At 40.8% G+C, this 22,630-nt stretch overlaps 3 protein-coding genes across 3 annotated transcripts; all 3 read left to right on the top strand.

Annotated features, from left to right (window-relative positions):
- The first annotated feature begins 697 nt into the window (after nucleotides 1–697).
- LOC115799008 (OX-2 membrane glycoprotein-like) lies at nucleotides 698–4,547 on the top strand. Its single transcript, XM_030755940.1, has 6 exons — nucleotides 698–780; nucleotides 2,287–2,625; nucleotides 2,750–3,085; nucleotides 3,237–3,345; nucleotides 3,506–3,556; nucleotides 4,084–4,547. The coding sequence occupies exons 1-6, from the start codon at nucleotides 726–728 to the stop codon at nucleotides 4,142–4,144; spliced, it is 951 nt and encodes a 316-aa protein (XP_030611800.1). The 5' UTR covers nucleotides 698–725; the 3' UTR covers nucleotides 4,145–4,547.
- Nucleotides 4,548–10,680: 6,133 nt separating this feature from the next.
- Nucleotides 10,681–12,220, top strand: LOC115798808 (OX-2 membrane glycoprotein-like). Its single transcript, XM_030755783.1, has 4 exons — nucleotides 10,681–10,695; nucleotides 11,169–11,544; nucleotides 11,643–11,984; nucleotides 12,114–12,220. Exons 1-4 carry the CDS (start codon nucleotides 10,681–10,683, stop codon nucleotides 12,218–12,220), a joined length of 840 nt encoding a protein of 279 aa, XP_030611643.1.
- A 1,403-nt stretch (nucleotides 12,221–13,623) lies between these two features.
- On the top strand, nucleotides 13,624–21,560 carry LOC115795358 (OX-2 membrane glycoprotein-like). Its single transcript, XM_030751221.1, has 6 exons — nucleotides 13,624–13,692; nucleotides 16,743–17,081; nucleotides 17,198–17,500; nucleotides 17,652–17,760; nucleotides 20,621–20,671; nucleotides 21,199–21,560. Exons 1-6 carry the CDS (start codon nucleotides 13,638–13,640, stop codon nucleotides 21,257–21,259), a joined length of 918 nt encoding a protein of 305 aa, XP_030607081.1. The 5' UTR covers nucleotides 13,624–13,637; the 3' UTR covers nucleotides 21,260–21,560.
- The last annotated feature ends 1,070 nt before the right edge of the window (nucleotides 21,561–22,630 follow it).

Here is a 22,630-nt window from a genome sequence, read left to right as displayed (position 1 = left end):
AGGGTGCGACCTGAAGGTGAACATTGATGCGTGCAGGAAGAGGGTGGATGTGAGTAAGTAAACCAACCAAGAGCCATCTACAAGGATGATATTTATACAGGAGACTACAAGGGAGAATGGGGTGACAGGTACCAGGCTACAGCAACAGCAATAAAGACAGTGAATGGTCACGGGAATGGGAGGTCACACTCCAGAACATGGGGAGCTTCCCGGTGGCCTCCAGGGAGTATTTACACCTTCATTTATTACTGTAACATGGTGCAGCCTTGTCTTTGTTTTCAATATTAAATAATGAACAGATCAATATCCCTGATGTTTAACTGACTTGATGCTGCACTCTGATTAAAAAGTGTTCCTTAATTTTTCAAGCAGTGTATGATTGAAGTGTAAAATATCTGTGAAAAAGTTTCAGAGTGTGCGCCGTTAATTCAAAATGTTTTGTAATCTTTACTTCAAAGGCTGATTGTTGCTAAAAATCAAAAAATAAATTGCTTGAATTCATTTTCTGAATTACTTGGAGCTCAGTCTATACAGCTATACGGGTTTAATTAAAAGCATTTTTTTTTAAATATATATGCAGGCAAAGGCTTACCTACTGTACAGCCTTCAATGATGAAGGCTGTACAGTAGGTGGCGTTAGGCGTCAAATAGTTGTCAACCACCATTAAATGAACAGGGAGAAGAAGTTCAGTTTGAATCTTCTGGCGCTACGATATGGACGCACGATGCAACATCTTAGACTTATTATCGCTGTTTTTATTTCTGGAATCTTTGACAAAGGTGAGAAAAAACTGTGTTAACACAACGACATATGTGTATGTGACAATGCGCGAGTTAGGCTTTTTATACAGAGATGGGAAATGTGTTTTCATTTTTTCCTCCAGTATGCGACTCCTTTCAGAAGCAGAGAATGATCATCGAGGTGAACCAGCAGTTTAGATACTGCAGCGGTGCAGCTGAGTGTTTAAGAGGGAGGCAGATCTGTTTATGTAGACCGACCGGAGCGCATCGATCACTTTGACATGTGGGTTTCTAAGGCCGTGTACCCACAGTGGCAAACTCACACTCTGAGTCCGTCACAAGTCAGCAAAAATGATCAAATGTTTGAGTGACTTTAAGAACAGACAGCAAAGTGTGCTCTCTGCTCAGGTCCGCTCCTCCCTCACATTCAACAACCAGCACCGGTAGAAGTCTGCAGCTACCACAGATCTGCTCTCAGATCTGCCCCAGCTGAGCGGCTAGAGGGCGGAGCCCAAAGGACGAAGGCGTAATCCGATTGGTTACTTTCAAAGCAGCGACACAACAAGTTTACCCTGAGTCACTGTTACAGCAGCGCAGTTTAAGACCGTATTTGTTTTGAATGTAAAGCTTGCGGAAGCTGTGCAGCAGTGGAAGTTACTGAGAGCTCTGTGTTACTTTAACGTTGATGAAATCTTATAAAAACCAGAAGATCGTAAAGCAGCTTCTGAAGCGCTCCCATCCACTGCAGTGTGTGCAGTTACATGTTTGCTGCAGCCTGGACATGAAATTATTTGCTCGCGATTGTGTTTTATCTCTTTGGAGATAAATATTATCCAAACATTATGATGACAGAGCAGAACTGAACCTAATGAGGAGCGCATTGATGACGTATTACACTTCAGTAGCTTATGGCAAAACTTACACTGTTACTTTAATACTAATAAACACAGTTGATGTATTGGACATACTTAATTATTGTATATCAATCATATTTATAGTAAACTTTTATGATGTCACTGAATTTAAGTTTTAATTATTATACACAATATTGATACAGTGATCACTACTGCAAATTCTGACTTTGAATTTTGGTAGAAAACAAAAAAATATAAAAAATTGTGGCTTTAATAAAGAATCACAAACCAAGAATTCATCCATCCATCCATCCATCCATTCGCTTCCGCACATCCCGTTAAGGGTCGCGGGGGGGCTGGAGCCTATCCCAGCTGTCATAGGGCGAGAGGCAGGGTACACCCTGAACAGGTCGCCAGCCTGTTGCAGGGCTAACACAGAGGGACAGACAACCTTTCACACTCACATTCATGCTCTCATTCACACCTATGGGCAATTTAGATTAGCCAATTAACCTAACCCCAGTAAGTGCATGTCTTTGGAATGTGGGAGGAAACCGGAGTACCCGGAGGAAACCCACGCAAGCACGGGGAGAACATGCAAACTCCACACAGAGTAAATAAAACTCTGACTTTGTGTGTAACAGTTCAAATGTCTGAATGTTCCTCACACCTTGAACTGTGTCTCCTGCAGCTCTAACAGCAGTGATCCAAACACAGCAGACTGTGCTGGCAGCAGTGGGAGAAGATGCTGAATTCAGCTGTCAGCTCTTGGAGACTAAAGACGTCCTTCAGGTCACATGGCAGAAAATCTCAGGTGATGGAGGGGAGAACGTTGCCACCTACAACAAGTACTTTGGTCAGAGAGTGAATGCTGGATTTACAGATAAATTTAAGTTTAAATATACTGGACTACAGAACTGCTCCATAATCATCAGGAATGTGACAGAGCAGGATGAAGCCTGCTATCACTGTCTGTTTAACACTTATCCTGAAGGCTCCTTCATGGGTAGAACCTGCCTCCAAGTCTATGGTAAGGTCTTTTACCTTCTTTAACCAGATTAGACTCAAACAAACCAAGGTCGTTTATGAAATGCATCAAAAGCTCATTTATTTTTGACAGCATGTTCCCTATAATATTTCTTCCTCCTTCTCAGAGCTGCATGAACCTGTTCTTGATGTCAGAGAGTCAAACTCTACTGCAGAGTGGGTTGTTTCCTGTTCAGCCACTGGTCGACCTGCTCCCACTGTAACACTCAGTGTCTCACAACAACACCTCAACTTCTCCCAGTACAACACTGTCAGTGTGTCCAACACCAACGCTACATTCACTGTCACCACTACAGCTGTGCTCTCAGGTTCACGGAGAAACAGCACACAGGTGGGATGTGCAGCACGAGTGCTCTCTGCTCCTCAGATAGAGGTCATTCAGGTCATTCCTGAGGATGATGATCATGATGATCATGATGGTGATGGTGATGATGATGATGATGGTGAGAAGCTCTTTCAAAGTCACAGATTTATAGATTGATGATATCTGAGTCAGTTTGACTGGACTCTACTAACATTGACTTCAGTAAGTCTGTGTTTCTGTTTGATTCATGGTTGCTGTTCAGTGTCACATTTTTCCTCCTTTTCTCACAGATTCCACCTGGATCATTGTAGCTGCAGTAGTGATGCTGATGCTCTTTGTCTATGTTGTTGCTGCTGCTGCTCTCATCACTGTCCTGCTGAAAGAAAGAGACAGGAAGAGGTAACTTTCACCTTTGCCTTAATATATGTTTTCTCCTAATGTGTCTCTTTTTTATTAACATGATAATAATTTATTGACTCTTAGACCCACATCTATCCATTAATGTGTGCAAATGTTTGCAGCACTGATTTTAAACTGTTTAAATCCTTCTGTCACTCAGGGACCCTGAGAAGAATGAAACACTACAAAAATCAAGTAATGACATTAACAGGTAAGACAGTTTGATAATTATTCCTATTCTACATGTTATTTATTACTTCTTTGTGAAATGATTGAATCGTTTTTTGTCTAAGTGTTAATTAGACTAAGGACTTAAATGATGGTCATTCAGTGAGTACAGAGATTTCTCTGGATTCTCTGAATCTTTAAATACAGCAGATTCACAGACTGATGAGCCCCTCCTCGTCTTTACTTCACTCAGCCTCAGCTTCCCTCTGAGGTTCTTTCAATACTCATTCATGTTTCTGACCTGTTGCTGATTAACCTCATTGGCTGTAAAATGTTCCAACAGGGTTTTTTTTAAAGCACTTTAAGAAGTATTTCCAGTCTTTGTTTCCTCTGTCCCAAATTATCTGGAGTGTGTTGCTGGCATGAATTTCAAAATAATGCAGTTTTTTATGTCTTTGAACCATTTTTTGATAAATATACATTTTAAATGTTATAAAGAATCCAGTTTTTTTTATATATGGTGGTGTTATTGAGAGTGGTGATGATCTCACATTTTGATTTCATCTGAAGGATCCAAACACCTTTAATGAAGAAGCAGAGCGACGGGATCAGGAGGACAAACACTGAATAACAACAGACCAACAAATGATCAAAACCGTCACCTTCACCAGCACGAAGATCCAAGCTGTGACTCATAAACACAGCTCAGAGTAACACACTGTAACTGATTCATGTGAACGTGTAATTTCTGCCAAGTTAGCTGACTCAGAGAAATATTCCAGCTATATGAGCTAAATGCAGCGAAGCTGAAGGAACAGTTTTACTGTCAGTGTAGAAAGATTCAGCTGTGTTGAGTATTTAGTATTTTTAGCAGCAGGTTGGAGAATCGCTTTTAGAAATAATAATGTGAAGTAATAATTTTCTGTGACTTCTTCAGTCACAGATTTGTTCCTGTGCTTGGGATCGTTCGATCCTTCTCTGTTGCAGATTTCAATCGTTATTTCCTATTTTCTTATAACACTGACATTTCTGATATTTTATATTTTAATGATGATCTATTCTTCTCATCTCGGTTTCTTTCTTGTTCTGAGTGTCACTAACACAGCATCGCTGTAACTTTGTTGTATTTAATCATTAATAACAAAGCTGTTGACTCTTGAATAGTTTCCTGGGACATGTGGGTTTGTTTTGGGGGTTTTTGTGGATTTTTATTCCAATTGTTTGAGACACTTTGCAACTGATTTTAAAAAATATAATTAGTTTGATGATAATGTGTTATTATTCACATATTCGGTGAAATTTTGCTCAATATTTGTGAGTCTCTTTGTGTCAGTCAGTGACAGCTTTGATTAGAGGAACCTGAAGCAGATCTTTGTGACTGCAGACTTTAACGTCTCACACTAACAGTTTTCAGATAAACTAAATGAGATGAAACTGCAGTGGACACAGAATCTAAATTAGAATCTAAACTGGTGCTTTTATTGTTCAGGCCTGTAAATTTGTAGCAGGAAAGCTGAACTGATGATATCGCTGCTTAAACCGACTGCTGTGGAATCAGAGTGGTAATGGAGAGTTCAGAGGCGTCAGTGCGAAAGGAACGAAACTGTAGCGCCTCCCAGTGGATGAAATGAGGTACACAAAAGATGTTTTTTTCAACCTGTGTCTCATTTTGTGGACACATTATCCTGCTGGTGTTTAATGAAAATAGTTAGAAGGGGACAACATCAGAATAATATCTCTGACAACCACAATCATCTGTCTGTTAAGCTCTCCCTTAAATAAAAGTTTCATTTTGATCTACATGAATGAATTTCATCTTAGCAAATGTTACCCAACCAGCTTTGACCTTTGAGAGGCTGAGTATGAGCAGGCCAGCTATAACCAGTTCATAACTGTAGGGAGAAATACTTTCTGTAAAGATTTGTGTGTTTAGACCCTTTTTAGGGTGCTCAGTGACCTCTAAATTTCATCACAGAACCTTTAAAATAACTACAACAGTAACAATAGTCATCTACTTTAGTATTTTCTGACATTGTCTACTAATATATTTTCCCAGCTTGACTATTGAAGGTTAGAATGAAAACAGGTTTTAATGTTCAGTGTTCTTCATGTCATGATGGTACGGTGCATTCGCTCTGTGTGCTTCTGTTGCTGTGGCACAAAGAAGATGCAGAGGTAATTTCACGACACAAATCAGTGGTGCAGATTTAAAACACACTTTACATGAAATGTTAGCAAAAATGCTAATTCTTCTGATTATGCAGGTCATTAATGTGACTTTAAGTGTGTTTATGTATATTTGCTCCCTAAACACTGTTAAAAAAAGAAAAAAGTTAGCTAACATGATTCTTAGCATGTCATTATTAATGAAAGTTACATAAATTTTAAGGTATTGTAGCGCATGGTGTATGTTGGTGGTTCCTCAACCTATAAAACCATGTGAATCATTTTGCTAAAGATTAGCCTTGTTAGCTAAACTGCTACATTTTGTCCAAAATGGGGCAAAATGAGTCAAAGGCCATGGGCTAAATTGAACCAGTGTTTTAACTCACCCCTGCTAAAAGCCAGTAACTGTCAGTCATATATATATATATTTTTTTTTACATTGCAGAAAAGCTATGCTAAGAATGTGTAAGAGAAGGACCAGCTGGGCTCTACACCTTTGGATGAGATGGAGAGAAAACTTATTGATGTTAAGGATGGAAAATCCATCAGATCTGTGGCAAAGGACAGAAAGATCGACAGATCAGCTCTGTGAAGGTTCAAAAAGAAGAGGGAGGTCAAAAAACTGAAAACAAAAGGCTGCAGTCAGGGTCCTTTTCATTGTTTACAGGTGTAGTCAAGAGTCTTTTGTACTGTTATGAACTCAGACACTGTGTCTGAAGCGCATGAGTGCGTGTGCTGGTGCACCGGGGGTGTGGAGCTGTGGGGGGTCCCAGAGGAAGAACTTTCGAAGTTTGTGCGTGAGTGTGAGACCTGATAGCAGGACTTGTTCCAGTGGTGTAATGCAGAAATCAGCTCCAAGTGGCAATCACTTGGTGATCTAAACACCCACGCCCTCATTACACACACACACACACACATATATGTGTGTTTGCTTTGTGTCATTGTGTGGATTTTTTTTTGTAACATTCTTTGAAGCACTTTGGAACTGTTCTTAGAAAAACAGAATTATTTCATGATAATGTGTTATCATTCACATATTTGGGGAAAATTCACACAACATGTGTGAGTCTCTTTGTGTCATTCGGTGATGTCAGCCTTGATTAGAGGACGCTGAAGCAGATCTTTGTGACTGCAGACTTTAACATCTGACACTAACATTGTTTTCATGTAAACTAAATGAGATGAAACTGCAGTGGACTCAGAATCTAAATTAGAATCTAAACTGGTGCTTTTATTGTTCAGGCCTGTGAATTTGTAGCAGGAAAGTTGAACTGATGAGGACTCCTCTGCAGAAACTAGAAGCTGAGTGTTAATGAAGAGCTCCGAGGCCTCAGCGCAAAATGAATGAAATTGTAAACAAATTTTTTTTTTCAACCTGTCTGCTTTTGTAGACCCATGATCCTGCTGGTGTTTAATGAAGACAGAAGGGGACAAAATATATCAGAATAACATTTCTGACAAAAACAATCATCTTGCTGTTAATGTAGCGCTATGTGTTTCAAAGGACATTAGGAAAATTAACTAGAGTGAAATACCTTGCCCCCCATTTAAAATTAATCAGCTAAGGACTTTCTTTTAAAAAGTGTTGAAGATCACTCAGTAACTTTATGCAACTGTGTTCACTGTGTAGTTCTGTTTTAGTTGGGTGAAGTGTCTGTCCAACAGAGGGCACAAGGAACCTGACAGGACTAGCAGAACAAGATGCCGACATCAGCTGCCGATTAACACAGCTGCTTACTGTCGTGTCCTGTTCTGTGTTTCACAGGAAATAAAACAGAAAACAATTAAGTGTGTTACCGAGGGAATGGACCACTGTCATTCTTAAAGGTGTAACATTAAACTCTCCCTTAATTAAAAGTTGCGTTTTGATCTACATGTACGCTAAATGTACCGAAGCTAAAGGAGAAAAGTTTTACTGTCAGTGTAGAAAGATTCAAACATTCAGGAAGAGGAACAAATGACACGTGAGGAATGAGCTCTAAGAAGCTCCACTGACCAAAAACTGTTTCTAATTTGTATTCATGATGACACAGTTATGACAAATGAACAAACACTGATCGACTGACATTGAACAAATATGTATATCTTGAATGTCTCTTATTGCCATGCGCAGAATGTAAAGAGCAAAGTGTGTGAGGTTATTTTGTATGTCTTATTTGATTTCATGTTTTGTTTTATTTAAAAGTAATAATTTTATGTTAAAGTCAAATGTGTGTTTTGAACTGGTTTTTCTAATTTTTTAAGCATGTTTAGTATTTAAGTAACAGTTTTTTCTGACTTCAGTCTGTCGCTTTGCTGTGGGGGAATTTTGGTCCACTCTTCTTTACTTGTTTGCTTCAGTTCATGGAGGTTTGAGGTCTTGTTTGAGCACAGCTCTCTGAGGATCCCAGCACAGGATTTCAGTCAGGTTGGAGAGTGGATTTTGGCTGGATCAGTGCAGCGCTTTAACTCTTTTTTTCGGTCTCACAGCTGTAAAAAAAAAGAAAGAAAAGAAAAGAAAAGAAAAGAAAAAGCTAACTTTTGTGTCAAACAATAAAGTTGTTCAGTTTCTTAGAATATTAGAAACATCCGCAGTCTGGAGTCAACCTGAACATGTCCCTAAATTTATATCTCAAACTTATGATACCACAATGCTGCTGTCATTCAACAAACTTTTAATAATAAAATACAGTTACAAACAAATAAAAGATGGAGAAAACCATGAACGAGAAAACACACGAATCAGGTTCAGGTTTCTCCCCTAAACTACTTTTAGTAAACTACAGTAATGGAAACAAAACCGAAAACATAACGGTAATTCCCACCTCGACCGCAAAAGGAAGACAAAGACGGAGCTGATGGGTTGCCGACCACTCTAGTACCGTGCAGACATATAAACATATAAAAAATGTTTTCCTTCTTTAAAAACGGTTAACATTTATTACGTTATTATGGGCTATTTCTGACCAATCGCAAAAGTCATTTTAACATCTCTACACTGACCAATACTTCTCTAAATCAGAGCAAACACGTCATCCTCCTCTGAGCGACCCCTGAAACTTCAAGAAGCTCCTGAACCTTATTTGAAACCTGCACTGATGTGGGTGTCGCATCTTTAACATGAGCGTGATGTCTGAATCAGTCTGAGGTGTCGCGTCCTGCTGTTTATGAGAGCGCCTTTTTACACCAGATGCGGTTTTTGACAGTTTGGTAACGAAGAGCTTGAACACCCAGATCACCGATAAGTTACTGCAGCGCACCTAAAGAAAATGTCTGTTTCTGCAATCGACGACAGATATTTATGCACCCGTGTCTTCATTGCTCCAGGAGTGTACTGTGCATATTGTTGTAAATACACTTTTTTTTTTTTTATTGTTTATTTATTTTAATGGCAAAGTGTCTTTACCCAAATGCCTCCCTATCAAAGTTGGCTGCCCCTCCTGTTCACATGGACTACGGGTCAAAGTGAGGATGAAGTCACTTGCTGCTGCAAATCATATTTTCTGTTTAATGTCAAAAAAGAAAAAAAAAAAAGAAAAAAGAAAAAAAAAAGAAAATAAACGGAGCTGAAGCAGAAATTTTCTGCCTCTTATTTTTCTCCTTGAAACCATGGGCGAGTTTTAGTGGGATCTGTTAATGAATTTTGAGCGCAGTTCGCTGCTCTCTCTCTCTCTCTCTGATATAAATCAATGGAGCTCACCCAGCAGCTTGGACTGTTCAGCGGTGCATGCAAGATGAAAGAAAACGTCAAAGTTTGTGCGTGAATCCAAGAGATCCGACAGCAGCATGCCGGGAGTCTGTGAATGAGACTTATGGAAGAGGTGTGATGCAGAAATCAGCTCCAAGTAGCAGTCACGTGTTTTTTTAAATACCCAGAAACACACAAAGTGGGAAGTGTAGTGGTCGATGTCGTGACATTTGTACACTTCTCCTCAGTTAACATGCACGTACAAAAAAAGCGTACATACGAACCGTCCCGCCCCCCGCGTCCATCCGGAAGCATTTATTTATTTTCAGGACTGTCTCTCAATACCAAGTAACCATATTGAGAAACAGCGCATTACAGCATGGCAGACTGGGCGATTCTACGTTTGTTTTCTCTTTTCACGCTTTTTTCTAAAAGTAAGTTCTGTTTGTTTTTATTGTAAAGGTCCTAATATGTAGATAAATTGGTCTCAAACAGGTCATAAATATGAGAACCTTTTTTCTTTGAAAAGATGAAGAAATTATATTTACACGAACTAGAGGCTGAGACATTTAGTGAAGACATCAGTTTCAGTGAATTTGGATCATTTTCATGAAGCTTTTACTGCAACAGAAGCTCCACGTGGAAGCAAATCAGAGTTCTTAATGTTGCTTTAATCAAGTTGTTTACTAATGAATATTAATTACATCATTTTCTGTTCTGTTTTCACTCTACAACATTTTTACCACTGTACTACAACCATAACCACTCACTAGTATTTATTAAGATGTTGTGTGTCATCAACTGCATCATTCAGTAGTTAAGGAATGAAAATCAGTCTGAACAGAAAAAAAAGAAATACATGCTATGAGTATTTTAGATCTTAATAACATGTTTACTTCATTCATATTCTTGTTACGTCCCCAACAGGGGTCTAGGGGTGAGGGGAGTAACATAAGGCTGGATGGAAGAACATGAAGAGGCTTTTTAGGGTGGTTTGAAGCTTTATTTCCCAGATAATCTTAGGGAAGCAAGAATATGGCTTCAGGGAGAGCCAAGACCAACATAGCAAACAAAACAGCCCTAAACTAGAAAAAGAAAACCCCATCAACTACCTAACTAAAAAAAAACAAAAACGTACAAACCTGCACCTCAACTCCCTGACAAACAACAAAAACAGGAGAAAAAAGGTGAGTCGTTAAAAGAAAATGGCAGCTCTCCCCTACCAGCTTCTGCAGGGCGCTAAAACAGACAAAGATCAAAGAAAGATTAGCCAACAGTTTACCAAAAACACAACATAAGCAAATAGATACGTTTCCAAACCGCATGTTACACTAATGACCACCCCCATGGTCAGCTTATGTAGGCCTTGCAGGGCAGCAATTGGCTGCAAGTCCCAGACTCCAGCCAATAACAGCAGGATTTGAGTGCTGGGGGAGGGCGGATCTGACATAGCAGGTCCTGGAAGCAGCATAGCAGTTAACACAATGCCAACAAGGGAATCTAACACTTTTTATGTGCGATAACAAAGTGAACAACTCAGTCTCAGCAGATCCTCTGTTAAAACCAGAATCTTAACTCTTAGCTGGACACTGATGTTTATGTTCATCATCTTAAGATCAAACAAACTGAGGAGGCAGGAAGCTGTAGGTTCCATTTTAGTTTAAACTTTGTAATTTGAAATTTTGTAGAATTGCCAGGCTGTGGATTTAGTCTGAAACTTGTGTGTTATTTGTTGACGTCTGGGAAAGTTGTCAAGTTTTCAAGCAGTGAAATACCTACAGATTTAATCACAGTTGATCAGCAGCAGTCATGCTTCACACAGAGCTCAAACTCCACATGTCATTTCCTCCCTGCAGCTCTAACAGCAGTGATCCAAACACAGCAGACTGTGCTGGCAGCAGTGGGAGAAGATGCTGAATTCAGCTGTCAGCTCTTGGAGACTAAAGACGTCCTTCAGGTCACATGGCAGAAAATCTCACCTGATGGGAAGAAGGTGAATGTTGCCACCTACAGCAACTACTATGGTCAGAGAGTGAATGATGGATTTACAGATAAATTCCACTTTAAATATACTGGACTACAGAACTGCTCCATAGTCATCAGGAATGTGATGGAGCAGGATGAAGGCTGCTATCACTGTCTGTTTAATACTTATCCTGAAGGCTCCTTCACTGGTAAACCCTGTCTCCAAGTCTATGGTAAGGAGTTGGTGAGTGCCTCAAACAATCATAGTGGACATAAATGTGTTAGAAGCTGGTGTCTCTGTGAGAACATGTTGATTCTTCCTCCTTCTCAGAGCTGCATGAACCTGTTCTTGATGTCAGAGAGTCAAACTCTACTGCAGAGTGGGTTGTTTCCTGTTCAGCCACTGGTCGACCTGCTCCCACTGTGACACTCAGTGTCTCACAACAACACCTCAACTTCTCCCAGTACAACACTGTCAGTGTGTCCAACACCAATGCTACATTCACTGTCACCACTACAGCTGTGCTCTCAGGTTCAAAGAGAAACAGCACACAGGTGGGATGTGCAGCACGAGTGCTCTCTGCTCCTCAGATAGAGGTCATTCAGGTCATTCCTGAGGTCAAACAACCAGATGCTGCAGATGATGATGATGATGATGATGATCCTAATGATGGTGAGAAACTCTTTCAAAGTCACAGATTTATAGATTGATGATATCTGGGTCAGTTTGACTGGACTCTAATAACAGTGACTTCAGTAAGTCTGTGTTTCTCTTTGATTCATGGTTGTTGTTTTATCACAGATTCCACCTGGATCATTGCAGCTGCAGTAGTGACACTGATGCTATTTGTATGTGTTGTTGCTGCTCTCATAACTGTCCTGCTTAAAGAAAGAAACAAGAAGAGGTAACTTTCACATTTGTTTTCTTTAAAGCAGGGATCCTCACATCCAGGCCTCAAGAGCCGATGTCCTGCAGGTTTTAGATGTTTCTCTGCTTCAACACACCTGAGTCAAATATAGAAGTCATTAGCAGGTCTCTGGAGAACTTGACTGCATACTGAGGAGGTAATTCAGCCATTTGATTCAGGTGTGTTAGATCAGAGACACATCTAAAATCTGCAGGACAATGGCTCTCGAGGCCTGGATGTGAGGATCCCTGTGCTAAAGTGTCCCTTACTGTTAATATGATTATTTATTCAGTCTAAGGGCCTTCACACAAATCTATCCTATAACATCTACAAATGTTTGCAGCAAAGACTTTAAACAGTGCAGCTTAAGCAAGTAAAGTTAGAGTCTGCATGCTGGGTTGAGCCAGACACATTTGCCCAGAGGATCTTTCTTCTGCCTCTCTTTAAAACCTTCCATGGTTGCACGCTGCTGACAGGAAATATATTTCCTATTGAAATGCATTACTTACAAATTCGTGTCCACTGACATGAAAAACAGCAACAATTTGTGTTCATGTGGAAGAGAGTTTGTATGTGCATCTCCCGTGTCTCTTGTGAAAAAAAAAAAAGTTTTTCCTTTGTTTGTATTTTTGCTGTTTGTCTAAAATGGTGTTGAACATCACAGCTCCATAGTTTCTGTTTAGATGGAAGGACTCAGTGTGAGCTGCAGATTTTCACCTGCTATTGCATAAAATGACCGCATGGTGACGCTGTTGATTCATATTTAATGAGGAAGTTTAATGATTTTTCACAGCATCATGTTTCCATAAATGTTAATATTTGAAAGTATATCAGTTTCTGCTTATCATAATGTTTTCATTGTATTTTCACTACTGCAAACCTCCCAACAAACACATTTTTGTTCCCTCCATTGTTTTGAAAAAAGGTTTTCGTTTAAAACTGCCAAATACTAAAATGTGATCAGATTTCTGCTTTTGGCTGTCAGTTCAGGGATAAACAGATTAAAATATTTTACACCGCAATCAGGGGTCTTTCTTTTCTCTCTCGCTTTGCTGGTTTTCTTATATTGCGGGATGTAAGAGAACAAACGCACTCAGTTTCAGTTTATATAAATGTGATCAGTGAACTCTGCGTGAGGTTAAAGCGAAAGTGAAAGTAAGTTGTGCGGCTGTTCCACTGCGCACTGACGAGGGGACAACGAGGAATAAATGTGCTGTAAAACAGCGGAACGGGTTTACAAAATAATAAATGTTTACCAGTCAGTGACTTATTAGAGATCCCCAAAAAACATTATGATATGTCAGGTATCTGTTATTAATGCGAGGAGTCACTTTTTAATTTGTTGTTGTCACGTGACCATACCCAGAGCTGCGCCTGCGTTTATGAAAGTGTTTGAGATTTGGCGCCATGGAAACAATATGGCAGCGCGAACAATCCCACTAATCTTTCCTCTGCTGGCGGTCTTTTCGAAAGGTGAGAGAGATATTTTGTGCTCTTTATTCATTTAACACGTTTTGATTTGAAAATGACTTGGTGCAGTCAGTATAGTTTTTTTTTTTTATAGTTTTGTGTATGACCAGACTTCTCAAATATGCTCTCAGATTCTTTGTTTACAGCTGTCTAAGAAAAAAAACACCCTTTTTGTAATTAACATTCTCGTTCATACTTATAGTGGATAAATTTGTTTAAACAGATAAGAAAACCACATGCAATAATGTTTTATTTAGCTAATATTTCCTGCTAACCCACAGGACGGGCAGTGAAAGTTTTTTTTTTTTGTGTGTGTGTGTGTGTGTGCAAGCCCACTCTGGGGTTGCAGTTTTAGGCTCTGAGTGGGCCCACATGGGTTCTCTATGGGCTTGTCCATAGAAAACCTATATAGGGGCCATAAAGGACAAAACTGCTGTGGGCTCTGTGTGGCCACACTAACTTGGTGCTTGAGTGGGATGAGTGTTGGTTTCTCCCGCCCACACAACCCCCAGTTCATCCACACCTGGTCACTGTGGGCCCACATGCACAATTTATGTTAACTCTAAAAGTTAAATCTCTTGTCACAATTATTTTTGTATTCAACCATGGTGTACCCAGCGCTTGTAAATCAAACGACTTGTTTCTTGAAAATTTCCCACATATGGTATTTTTAAATCTTCATCCTGTGTGTGGAGCTTCGTGAACCTGTTCTTCATGTCAGAGCGTCCTCCTGCTGGATGGCTGAATGTATTTGTAGAACTTGAATTAATCAGTTGACTTTAAATTTCAGTGTATTTAAGAATGGACAACATGACCTACTTTCATTAATGTTCAATATAAATTTCATGAGATTTCATATTAGGATCATTTTCATCAGCAGTCCCCATGTGCATCACAGTTTGATTTCTGATGCAGATACCTATTTATGAATAATGTCCTCGTCACTGAATGACACTCATGGAGAGACATCCTGCCTCCACACCCATATTATTAATGTGAAAGTGATTATTGACAAAACAACACATAATACAAAGCTTAATGATAGCACTATATTCATGTAACATACCAGAATTACAATAAAACATCTACATCCTAACCCAGGGGTCGGCAACCCGCGGCTCCAGAGCTGCATGCGGCTCATCCAGGCTTATGGGCTCGACACACGGGGAGCGACAAACGACAGCGACGAATGGGTCGCATCGCCACTGGGGTGAAACCGAACACACGGGACGCGATAGCGACGGCAGCTTTGCGATTCGCGCTCTTACGTCACTCGTCTCCAAGAAATGTGATTGGTTATGAAACTGGAGGGATTTAGACATTTTAAAAGCAGTCCGTGTCAGACACGGCAATAAAGAGGAGTCTGAAGATTTTACTGGAACTGACAGAAATCTTGCTGTTAAGTCTCCTCTACAAAAGAAAAAGACAACCTCGCGTTCATCCTATATTAGCACAAAAGTCCTCTCTATCCGTCTGTTTAACGTTAGTCTTGCACCAACACGTTCTCATATGGCTGCCTTTTATGTTTAACTCGATAATCACTGCGTGAAGTGTCATATAATATAGGAAAGTCAAACACAGATAAAACGATGCTTTCCTTTGTGCTGAAAGTGGTTGCAGACTGCAGTGTGTAGCATACTCTTCGCTCATTGGTCAGTCAATGAAACTCTTGCTGATTGGTTTAGTGCCACGCGACAGCGACAAAAGTAGAACATTTTCCAACTTTGTTGTGTCGCGTCGCCTGGTCGCGTGTGCACGTCTACGTGTACGAGCTCGAAATTTCACATGCACGAATGTCGCCGGTCGCTTAGCTGGAGGAGGGCAAGCGATTGTCGCCTCATCGCACAAGCTCCATAGGAAATGAATGGAGAGCGAGCGACGTCGCTCCCCGTGTGTCATCCCCATGAGGGGCTCGACACACGGGGAGCGACAAACGACAGCGACGAATGGGTCGCATCGCCACTGGGGTGAAACCGAACACATGGGACGCGATAGCGACGGCAGCTTTGCGAATCGCGCTCTTACGTCACTCGTCTCCAAGAAATGTGATTGGTTATGAAACTGGAGGGATTTAGACATTTTCAAAGCAGTCCGTGTCAGACACGGCAATAAAGATGAGGAGTCTGAAGATTTTATTGGAACTGACAGAAATCTTGCTGTTAAGGCTCCGCTACAAAAGAAAAAGACAACCTCGGTTTCATCCTATATTAGCACAAAAGTCCTCTCTATCCGTCTGTTTAACGTTAGTCTTGCACCAACACGTTCCCATACGGCTGCCTTTTATGTTTAACTCGATAATCACTGCGTGAAGTGTCATATAATATAGGAAAGTCAAACACAGCTAAAACGATGCTTTCCTTTGTGCTGAAAGTGGTTGCAGACTGCAGTGTGTAGCATACTCTTCGCTCATTGGTCAGTCAATGAAACTCTTGCTGATTGGTTTAGTGCCACGCGACAGCGACAAAAGTAGAACATTTTCCAACTTTGTTGTGTCGCGTCGCCTGGTCGCGTGTGCACGTCTACGTGTACGAGCTCGAAATTTCACATGCACGAACGTCGCCGGTCGCTTAGCTGGAGGAGGGCAAGCGACTGTCGCCTCATCGCACAAGCTCCATAGGAAATGAATGGAGAGCGAGCGACGTCGCTCCCCGTGTGTCGAGCCCCTTTAATCTGCGGCTCTGTGCCGCTCGCGGAAGTAAATTATAAGTATCCAATTGAAGTGCATTTTATTTTTGTCAGTTCGGTTTTTGTTGTAGTTTTAAACTGAAACATTATTGTGATCTTGAAATATTAAAATAAAATAATTTTATTTATCTGTTTATTTATTTTCTTTTCTCAATATATGTCACTGACGGTAGCCGCTACCGGAAGCCGGTATTATTTGCGGCTCTCACTGTTTTGTTTTCTGTGGAACCGGGTTCAGATGGCTCTTTCCGGATTACAGGTTGCCGACCCCTGTCCTAACCGAATTATTCTTCAAGTCCACCAATCAGTATCAGCATGTTTCACACACACAATTCACTTTTGTAATTCATGTCACTTCTTCCCTGCAGCTCTAACAGCAGTGATCCAAACACAGCAGACTGTGCTGGCAGCAGTGGGAGAAGATGCTGAATTCAGCTGTCAGCTCTTGGAGACTAAAGACGTCCTTCAGGTCACATGGCAGAAAATCTCACCTGATGTGGAAGTGAATGTTGCCACCTACAACAAGTACTTTGGTCAGAGAGTGAATGCTGGATTTAAAGATAAATTTCATTTTAAATATGCTGCACTGCAGAACTGCTCCATAGTCATCAGGAATGTGACAGAGCAGGATGAAGGCTGCTATCACTGTCTGTTTAACACTTATCCTGAAGGCTCCTTCATTGGTAGAACCTGCCTCCAAGTCTATGGTAAGGACTTTTAACTTCATTAACCAACAACAGGAGAGTCAAACAAACATAGTGGACATAAATGTGTTAGAAGCTGGTGTCTCTGTGAGAACATGTTGATTCTTCCTCCTTCTCAGAGCTGCATGAACCTGTTCTTGATGTCAGAGAGTCAAACTCTACTGCAGAGTGGGTTGTTTCCTGTTCAGCCACTGGTCGACCTGCTCCCACTGTAACACTCAGTGTCTCACAACAACACCTCAACTTCTCCCAGTACAACACTGTCAGTGTGTCCAACACCAACGCTACATTCACTGTCACCACTACAGCTGTGCTCTCAGGTTCACGGAGAAACAGCACACAGGTGGGATGTGCAGCACGAGTGCTCTCTGCTCCTCAGATAGAGGTCATTCAGGTCATTCCTGAGGATGATGATAATGATGGTGAGAAGCTCTTTCAAAGTCACAGATTTATAGATTGATGATATCTGAGTCAGTTTGACTGGACTCTACTAACATTGACTTCAGTAAGTCTGTGTTTCTGTTTGATTCATGGTTGCTGTTCAGTGTCACATTTTTCCTCCTTTTCTCACAGATTCCACCTGGATCATTGTAGCTGCAGTAGTGATGCTGATGCTCTTTGTCTATGTTGTTGCTGCTGCTGCTCTCATCACTGTCCTGCTGAAAGAAAGAGACAGGAAGAGGTAACTTTCACCTTTGCCTTAATATATGTTTTCTCCTAATGTGTCTCTTTTTTATTAACATGATAATAATTTATTGACTCTAAGACAGTCATACTCATCTCACGGCCCGCGGGCCAAATCCGGCCCATGATTGGCTGGTGACCGGCCCGCGGCCATTTCTTGTAATTGCTCAAAATTAAAATAATTTTCCCTTTTATTGTGTAACAAATGCTGAATAATTCCCCCTTGTGTTCACAAAGTGAACTGTCTGTAAGACAGAATCATTAGTTTGTACACGGCCCTTTAGGTCCTAATGATTTGGGCCTTTAAGGTAGTCAACAGTTTGCGCAGGTCAAGAATCACTGCTGATCTGCGAGGAAAGGACGTGTCCTTAAATGAATATCTTGGCAAAAAATGAGTGAGGTTAGTAAGCGGAGAAAAGTTGACGTCGAAAACAGACAGTTTAATAACAAATGGACAGATGATTTTGCATTCATTTTGCCACCTCATGCCAACGCAAAACCGTTGTGTTTAATTTGCCAAAAGACAGTTGCCATATGCAAAGTTGCTAACATTAAGCGGCATTACGAGTCAAAACATGCTAGCTTCAGTGCAGCTTTCCCGGTTGGTAGCATTGCACGAAAAGACAAGACTGAGGCCTTAAAGTTGTCTTATGCTACCACATCAACAATCTTGACGACTTCCACTACTGCTGCTGAAAAAGCCACCGCTGCTTCACTGCGTGTAACCTGGGAGCTGGCTAAAAAGGGCAAGCCATTTGTGGACGCTGAGCTTGTGAAAGTGTGCACTTTGGGAATCGTGGAGGAGTTGTTTGCCGGTGACAAACACAAAGATGACATCGTTAACCGCGTGAAGCAGGTTCAGCTTTCGGATTTAACGGCGGCACGGAGACTAGAAACTTTGTATGAGGACAGTTTTTCTACTTTACTTGCTGAACTGAAGTGTGTGGATTACATGTCAATAGCTATGGACGAGTCTACAGATGCAACAGACACTGCACAGCTGTCCGTGTTTGTGAGATATTTTAACGGGGAGCTTTTCAAAGAGGAGCTGCTGTGCCTTTTTCCCATCAAGAGCAGTGCAACAGGTGAGGCCATGTACAATTCTATGAAAAGTTTCTTTGATAAGAATTCTCTGGAGCTGGATAAAATCAACCTCCTTGTAACTGACGGTGGGCCATCTATGATAGGACGAGAGAGGGGCTTAGCATCACGTCTCATAGCGGACCACCCCACAGTTAGTTCACTACACTGCATCATTCACCAGACGGTGTTGTGTGCCAAACTGTCTGGTGAAATGAAAGGAGTGATGGACACAGTGATCAAAATTGTAAATCACATTCGCTCAACTTCAAGTTTACAGCACCGGCTTTTCAAAATGCTACTACAGGAGCAAGAAGCTCAATATTCAGACCTACTACAGCACAATGATGTCAGATGGCTGAGCAGGGGGCGAGTCCTACAGCGCTTCTTTGCACTGCGCAAAGAAATCACAGAATTTCTTTCCGGTCAAAAAACAAAGAAAGCAGATGAGTTCTCTCAGTTTATGCAAGATCAGGAATCTGTGGCTCTGGTTGCATTTCTGTGTGATATCACTAATCACTTGAACCATCTTAACCTGCAGCTCCAAGGTGGGGATTCGAATGTGGGAGAGCTCTTTGAAAAAGTGAGCGCTTTTCAGACAACCTTGGGCGTATTCGTGACGGACATAGAGGGGAAAAAACTTCACTTCCCTACCCTGCGTGATGTTCCTACAAATGGGATTGTGCTGTCACGAATGGTAGCACTGTTAAAAAATCTGTCAGAGAACTTCAGATCGCGGTTTCACAACTTCAAAATCCCACAGCAACTGCTACTGTTTGTGCGCAACCCGTTCGCCGTTGCTGTCACCGGGAGCTGCCCAGCAGAGGCAAAAAACGCTGTGCCTGCTATCAGTGAGGGCGCTTTCCAGCTGGAATTGGTCCAGATGCAGGCTAATGATGTCCTAAAAGCCAAGTTCAGAGAGGAGAGACTGTGTGAATTTTGGGCACACTCTGTTCATCAGTATCCGAACTCTAAAAGACTCGCTATATACATTTTGACAATGTTCGGATCCACTTACATATGCGAGTCGGGGTTTTCAGTGATGAATCTAATTAAGGACAAAAAGCGCAATAGACTCACCGACTCACATGTCAACCATATTGCTTTGACCTCTCAGAAACCAAACTTCAGTAAGCTCTCAAAGGAAATGAGATGTGTTACCTCACATTAAGCATGTAGTCAGTAACTAATAGTATGTGATGCATGAAGAGGTTAAAACATAAACATCTGATTACATACCTGTGCTGTCTGTTCCAAACTTTAAAATAACTGAAATATAGTAAAGCAGTTTTTTTTTTTTTTAAATTGTATTTCTGAACTATTCCAACATTTGGTGGCTTGCACTGTGCAGTTATTTGTTTAATATATTTTATAAACAGCTTTCACACCAAAAGAGCTGAAATATGTTCATTCTATGCCTAAGAACTGTTAATAATCATTTTCATTTTTGAATTTGTCCAATATTTGCCTGCATAATAGGAAACGTTCCAGCTATGCTGTTCAAGATGGTTCAAAATATATCTTGCTGAATTGCAGTGGGGCTAATAAAATGCATCAAAATATGAGCACAAGCTATCAGTCTTTTTTAAAGTTTGCTCATTTTATATGAATGTAGTTTAATGGCTGGCCCTCGGCCACTTCTCATTTTCCAAATGTGGCCCTCGGCTAGATCAAGTTGAGTATCCCTGCTCTAAGAGCTTAGACCCACATCTATCCATTAATGTGTGCAAATGTTTGCAGCACTGATTTTAAACTGTTTAAATCCTTCTGTCACTCAGGGACCCTGAGAAGAATGAAACACTACAAAAATCAAGTAATGACATTAACAGGTAAGACAGTTTGATAATTATTCCTATTCTACATGTTATTTATTACTTCTTTGTGAAATGATTGAATCGTTTTTTGTCTAAGTGTTAATTAGACTAAGGACTTAAATGATGGTCATTCAGTGAGTACAGAGATTTCTCTGGATTCTCTGAATCTTTAAATACAGCAGATTCACAGACTGATGAGCCCCTCCTCGTCTTTACTTCACTCAGCCTCAGCTTCCCTCTGAAGCTCTTTCAATACTCATTCATGTTTCTGACCTGTTGCTGATTAACCTCATTGGCTGTAAAATGTTCCAACAGGGTTTTTTTTAAAGCACTTTAAGAAGTATTTCCAGTCTTTGTTTCCTCTGTCCCAAATTATCTGGAGTGTGTTGCTGGCATGAATTTCAAAATAATGCAGTTTTTTATGTCTTTGAACCATTTTTTGATAAATATACATTTTAAATGTTATAAAGAATCCAGTTTTTTTTATATATGGTGGTGTTATTGAGAGTGGTGATGATCTCACATTTTGATTTCATCTGAAGGATCCAAACACCTTTAATGAAGAAGCAGAGCGACGGGATCAGGAGGACAAACACTGAATAACAACAGACCAACAAATGATCAAAACCGTCACCTTCACCAGCACGAAGATCCAAGCTGTGACTCATAAACACAGCTCAGAGTAACACACTGTAACTGATTCATGTGAACATGTGTAATTTCTGCCAAGTTAGCTGACTCAGAGAAATATTCCAGCTATATGAGCTAAATGCAGCGAAGCTGAAGGAACAGTTTTACTGTCAGTGTAGAAAGATTCAGCTGAAGAATCAGAATCAGAATCTTTATTGTCATTGTACACAGAAGTTGCACAACGAAATTTAAAATGCATTCCTTTCTAGGTGCCTCAGACAATAAATAATAAAATAATAAAAATATGAGTGATAAAAATGATTACTAAAATACAGTGCACAATAGTAAATTAAGACGAATCTAGCCCCAATACACACACCAACGCACGCACACAGTCAGCACTACCACCCCACATCACTGTCCAAACCACACAGAGTTCAGTTCAATGATAGCCCTGGCATAAAAGCTGTTCCTCAGTCTGTTTGTTCTGGCCTTCATTGTCCTGAAACGTCTGCCTGATGGCAGTAGCTGAAACAAGGAGTGTCCAGGGTGTGAGGGGTCCTGGAGGATGTTCTGTGCCCTCCTCTGGCAGCGGGCATTGAACAGTTCCTGGAGGGAGGGCAGGGGACAGCCTATGATCTTTTGAGCCGTGTTGATGATTCGCTGGAGTGTTTTCCTGTCTGCTGCTGTGCAGCTGTTGAACCACACGCACAGACAGTAGGTCAGGATCTACACAGCAACGGTAGAAGGACACCAGCAGATTCTGGGTCAGATGGTTGCTCCTAAGAACCCTCAGGAAATGCAGTCTCTGTTGGGCCTTCCTGTAAATGCTGGTCGTATTGATACTCCAGGTCAAATCATCCTGCAGATGTACTCCCAGGAACCTAAAATCTGAAACCAGCTCCACTTCATCCCCCTCGATGAACAGAGGTTGAATGACATGTGTTGTCCTCCTAAAGTCTACTACCATCTCCTTTGTCTTAGTGGTGTTCAGCTGTGTTGAGTACTTAGTATTTTTAGCAGCAGGTTGGAGAATCGCTTTTAGAAAAAATAATGTGAAGTAATAATTTTCTGTGACTTCTTCAGTCACAGATTTGTTCCTGTGCTTGGGATCGTTCGATCCTTCTCTGTTGCAGATTTCAATCGTTATTTCCTTTTTTCTTATAACACTGACATTTCTGATATTTTATATTTTAATGATGATCTATTCTTCTCATCTCGGTTTCTTTCTTGTTCTGAGTGTCACTCTAACACAGCATCGCTGTAACTTTGTTGTATTTAATCATTAATAATAAAGCTGTTGACTCTTGAATAGTTTCCTGGGACATGTGGGTTTGTTTTGGG

The sequence above is a fragment of the Archocentrus centrarchus genome, chromosome 2 (assembly GCF_007364275.1).
Source record: "Archocentrus centrarchus isolate MPI-CPG fArcCen1 chromosome 2, fArcCen1, whole genome shotgun sequence".
Taxonomy (NCBI): domain Eukaryota; kingdom Metazoa; phylum Chordata; class Actinopteri; order Cichliformes; family Cichlidae; genus Archocentrus; species Archocentrus centrarchus.
The sequence above is the reverse complement of the archived record's forward strand: the minus strand, read 5'-3'. Positions and strand labels throughout refer to the sequence as shown.

Coding starts and splice junctions, on each gene's coding strand:
- LOC115799008 (XM_030755940.1), top strand. CDS start 726: ATGCAACATCTTAGACTTATTATCGCTGTTTTTATTTCTGGAATCTTT. Junction 781..2,286: donor TTCTGGAATCTTTGACAAAG/GTGAGAAAAAAC, acceptor TGTCTCCTGCAG/CTCTAACAGCAGTGATCCAA. Junction 3,346..3,505: donor AAAGAAAGAGACAGGAAGAG/GTAACTTTCACC, acceptor TCTGTCACTCAG/GGACCCTGAGAAGAATGAAA.
- LOC115798808 (XM_030755783.1), top strand. Junction 11,545..11,642: donor ACCCTGTCTCCAAGTCTATG/GTAAGGAGTTGG, acceptor CCTCCTTCTCAG/AGCTGCATGAACCTGTTCTT. Junction 11,985..12,113: donor TGATGATGATCCTAATGATG/GTGAGAAACTCT, acceptor GTTTTATCACAG/ATTCCACCTGGATCATTGCA.
- LOC115795358 (XM_030751221.1), top strand. CDS start 13,638: ATGGCAGCGCGAACAATCCCACTAATCTTTCCTCTGCTGGCGGTCTTT. Junction 17,501..17,651: donor TGAGGATGATGATAATGATG/GTGAGAAGCTCT, acceptor CTTTTCTCACAG/ATTCCACCTGGATCATTGTA. Junction 20,672..21,198: donor TCAAGTAATGACATTAACAG/GTAAGACAGTTT, acceptor TTTCATCTGAAG/GATCCAAACACCTTTAATGA.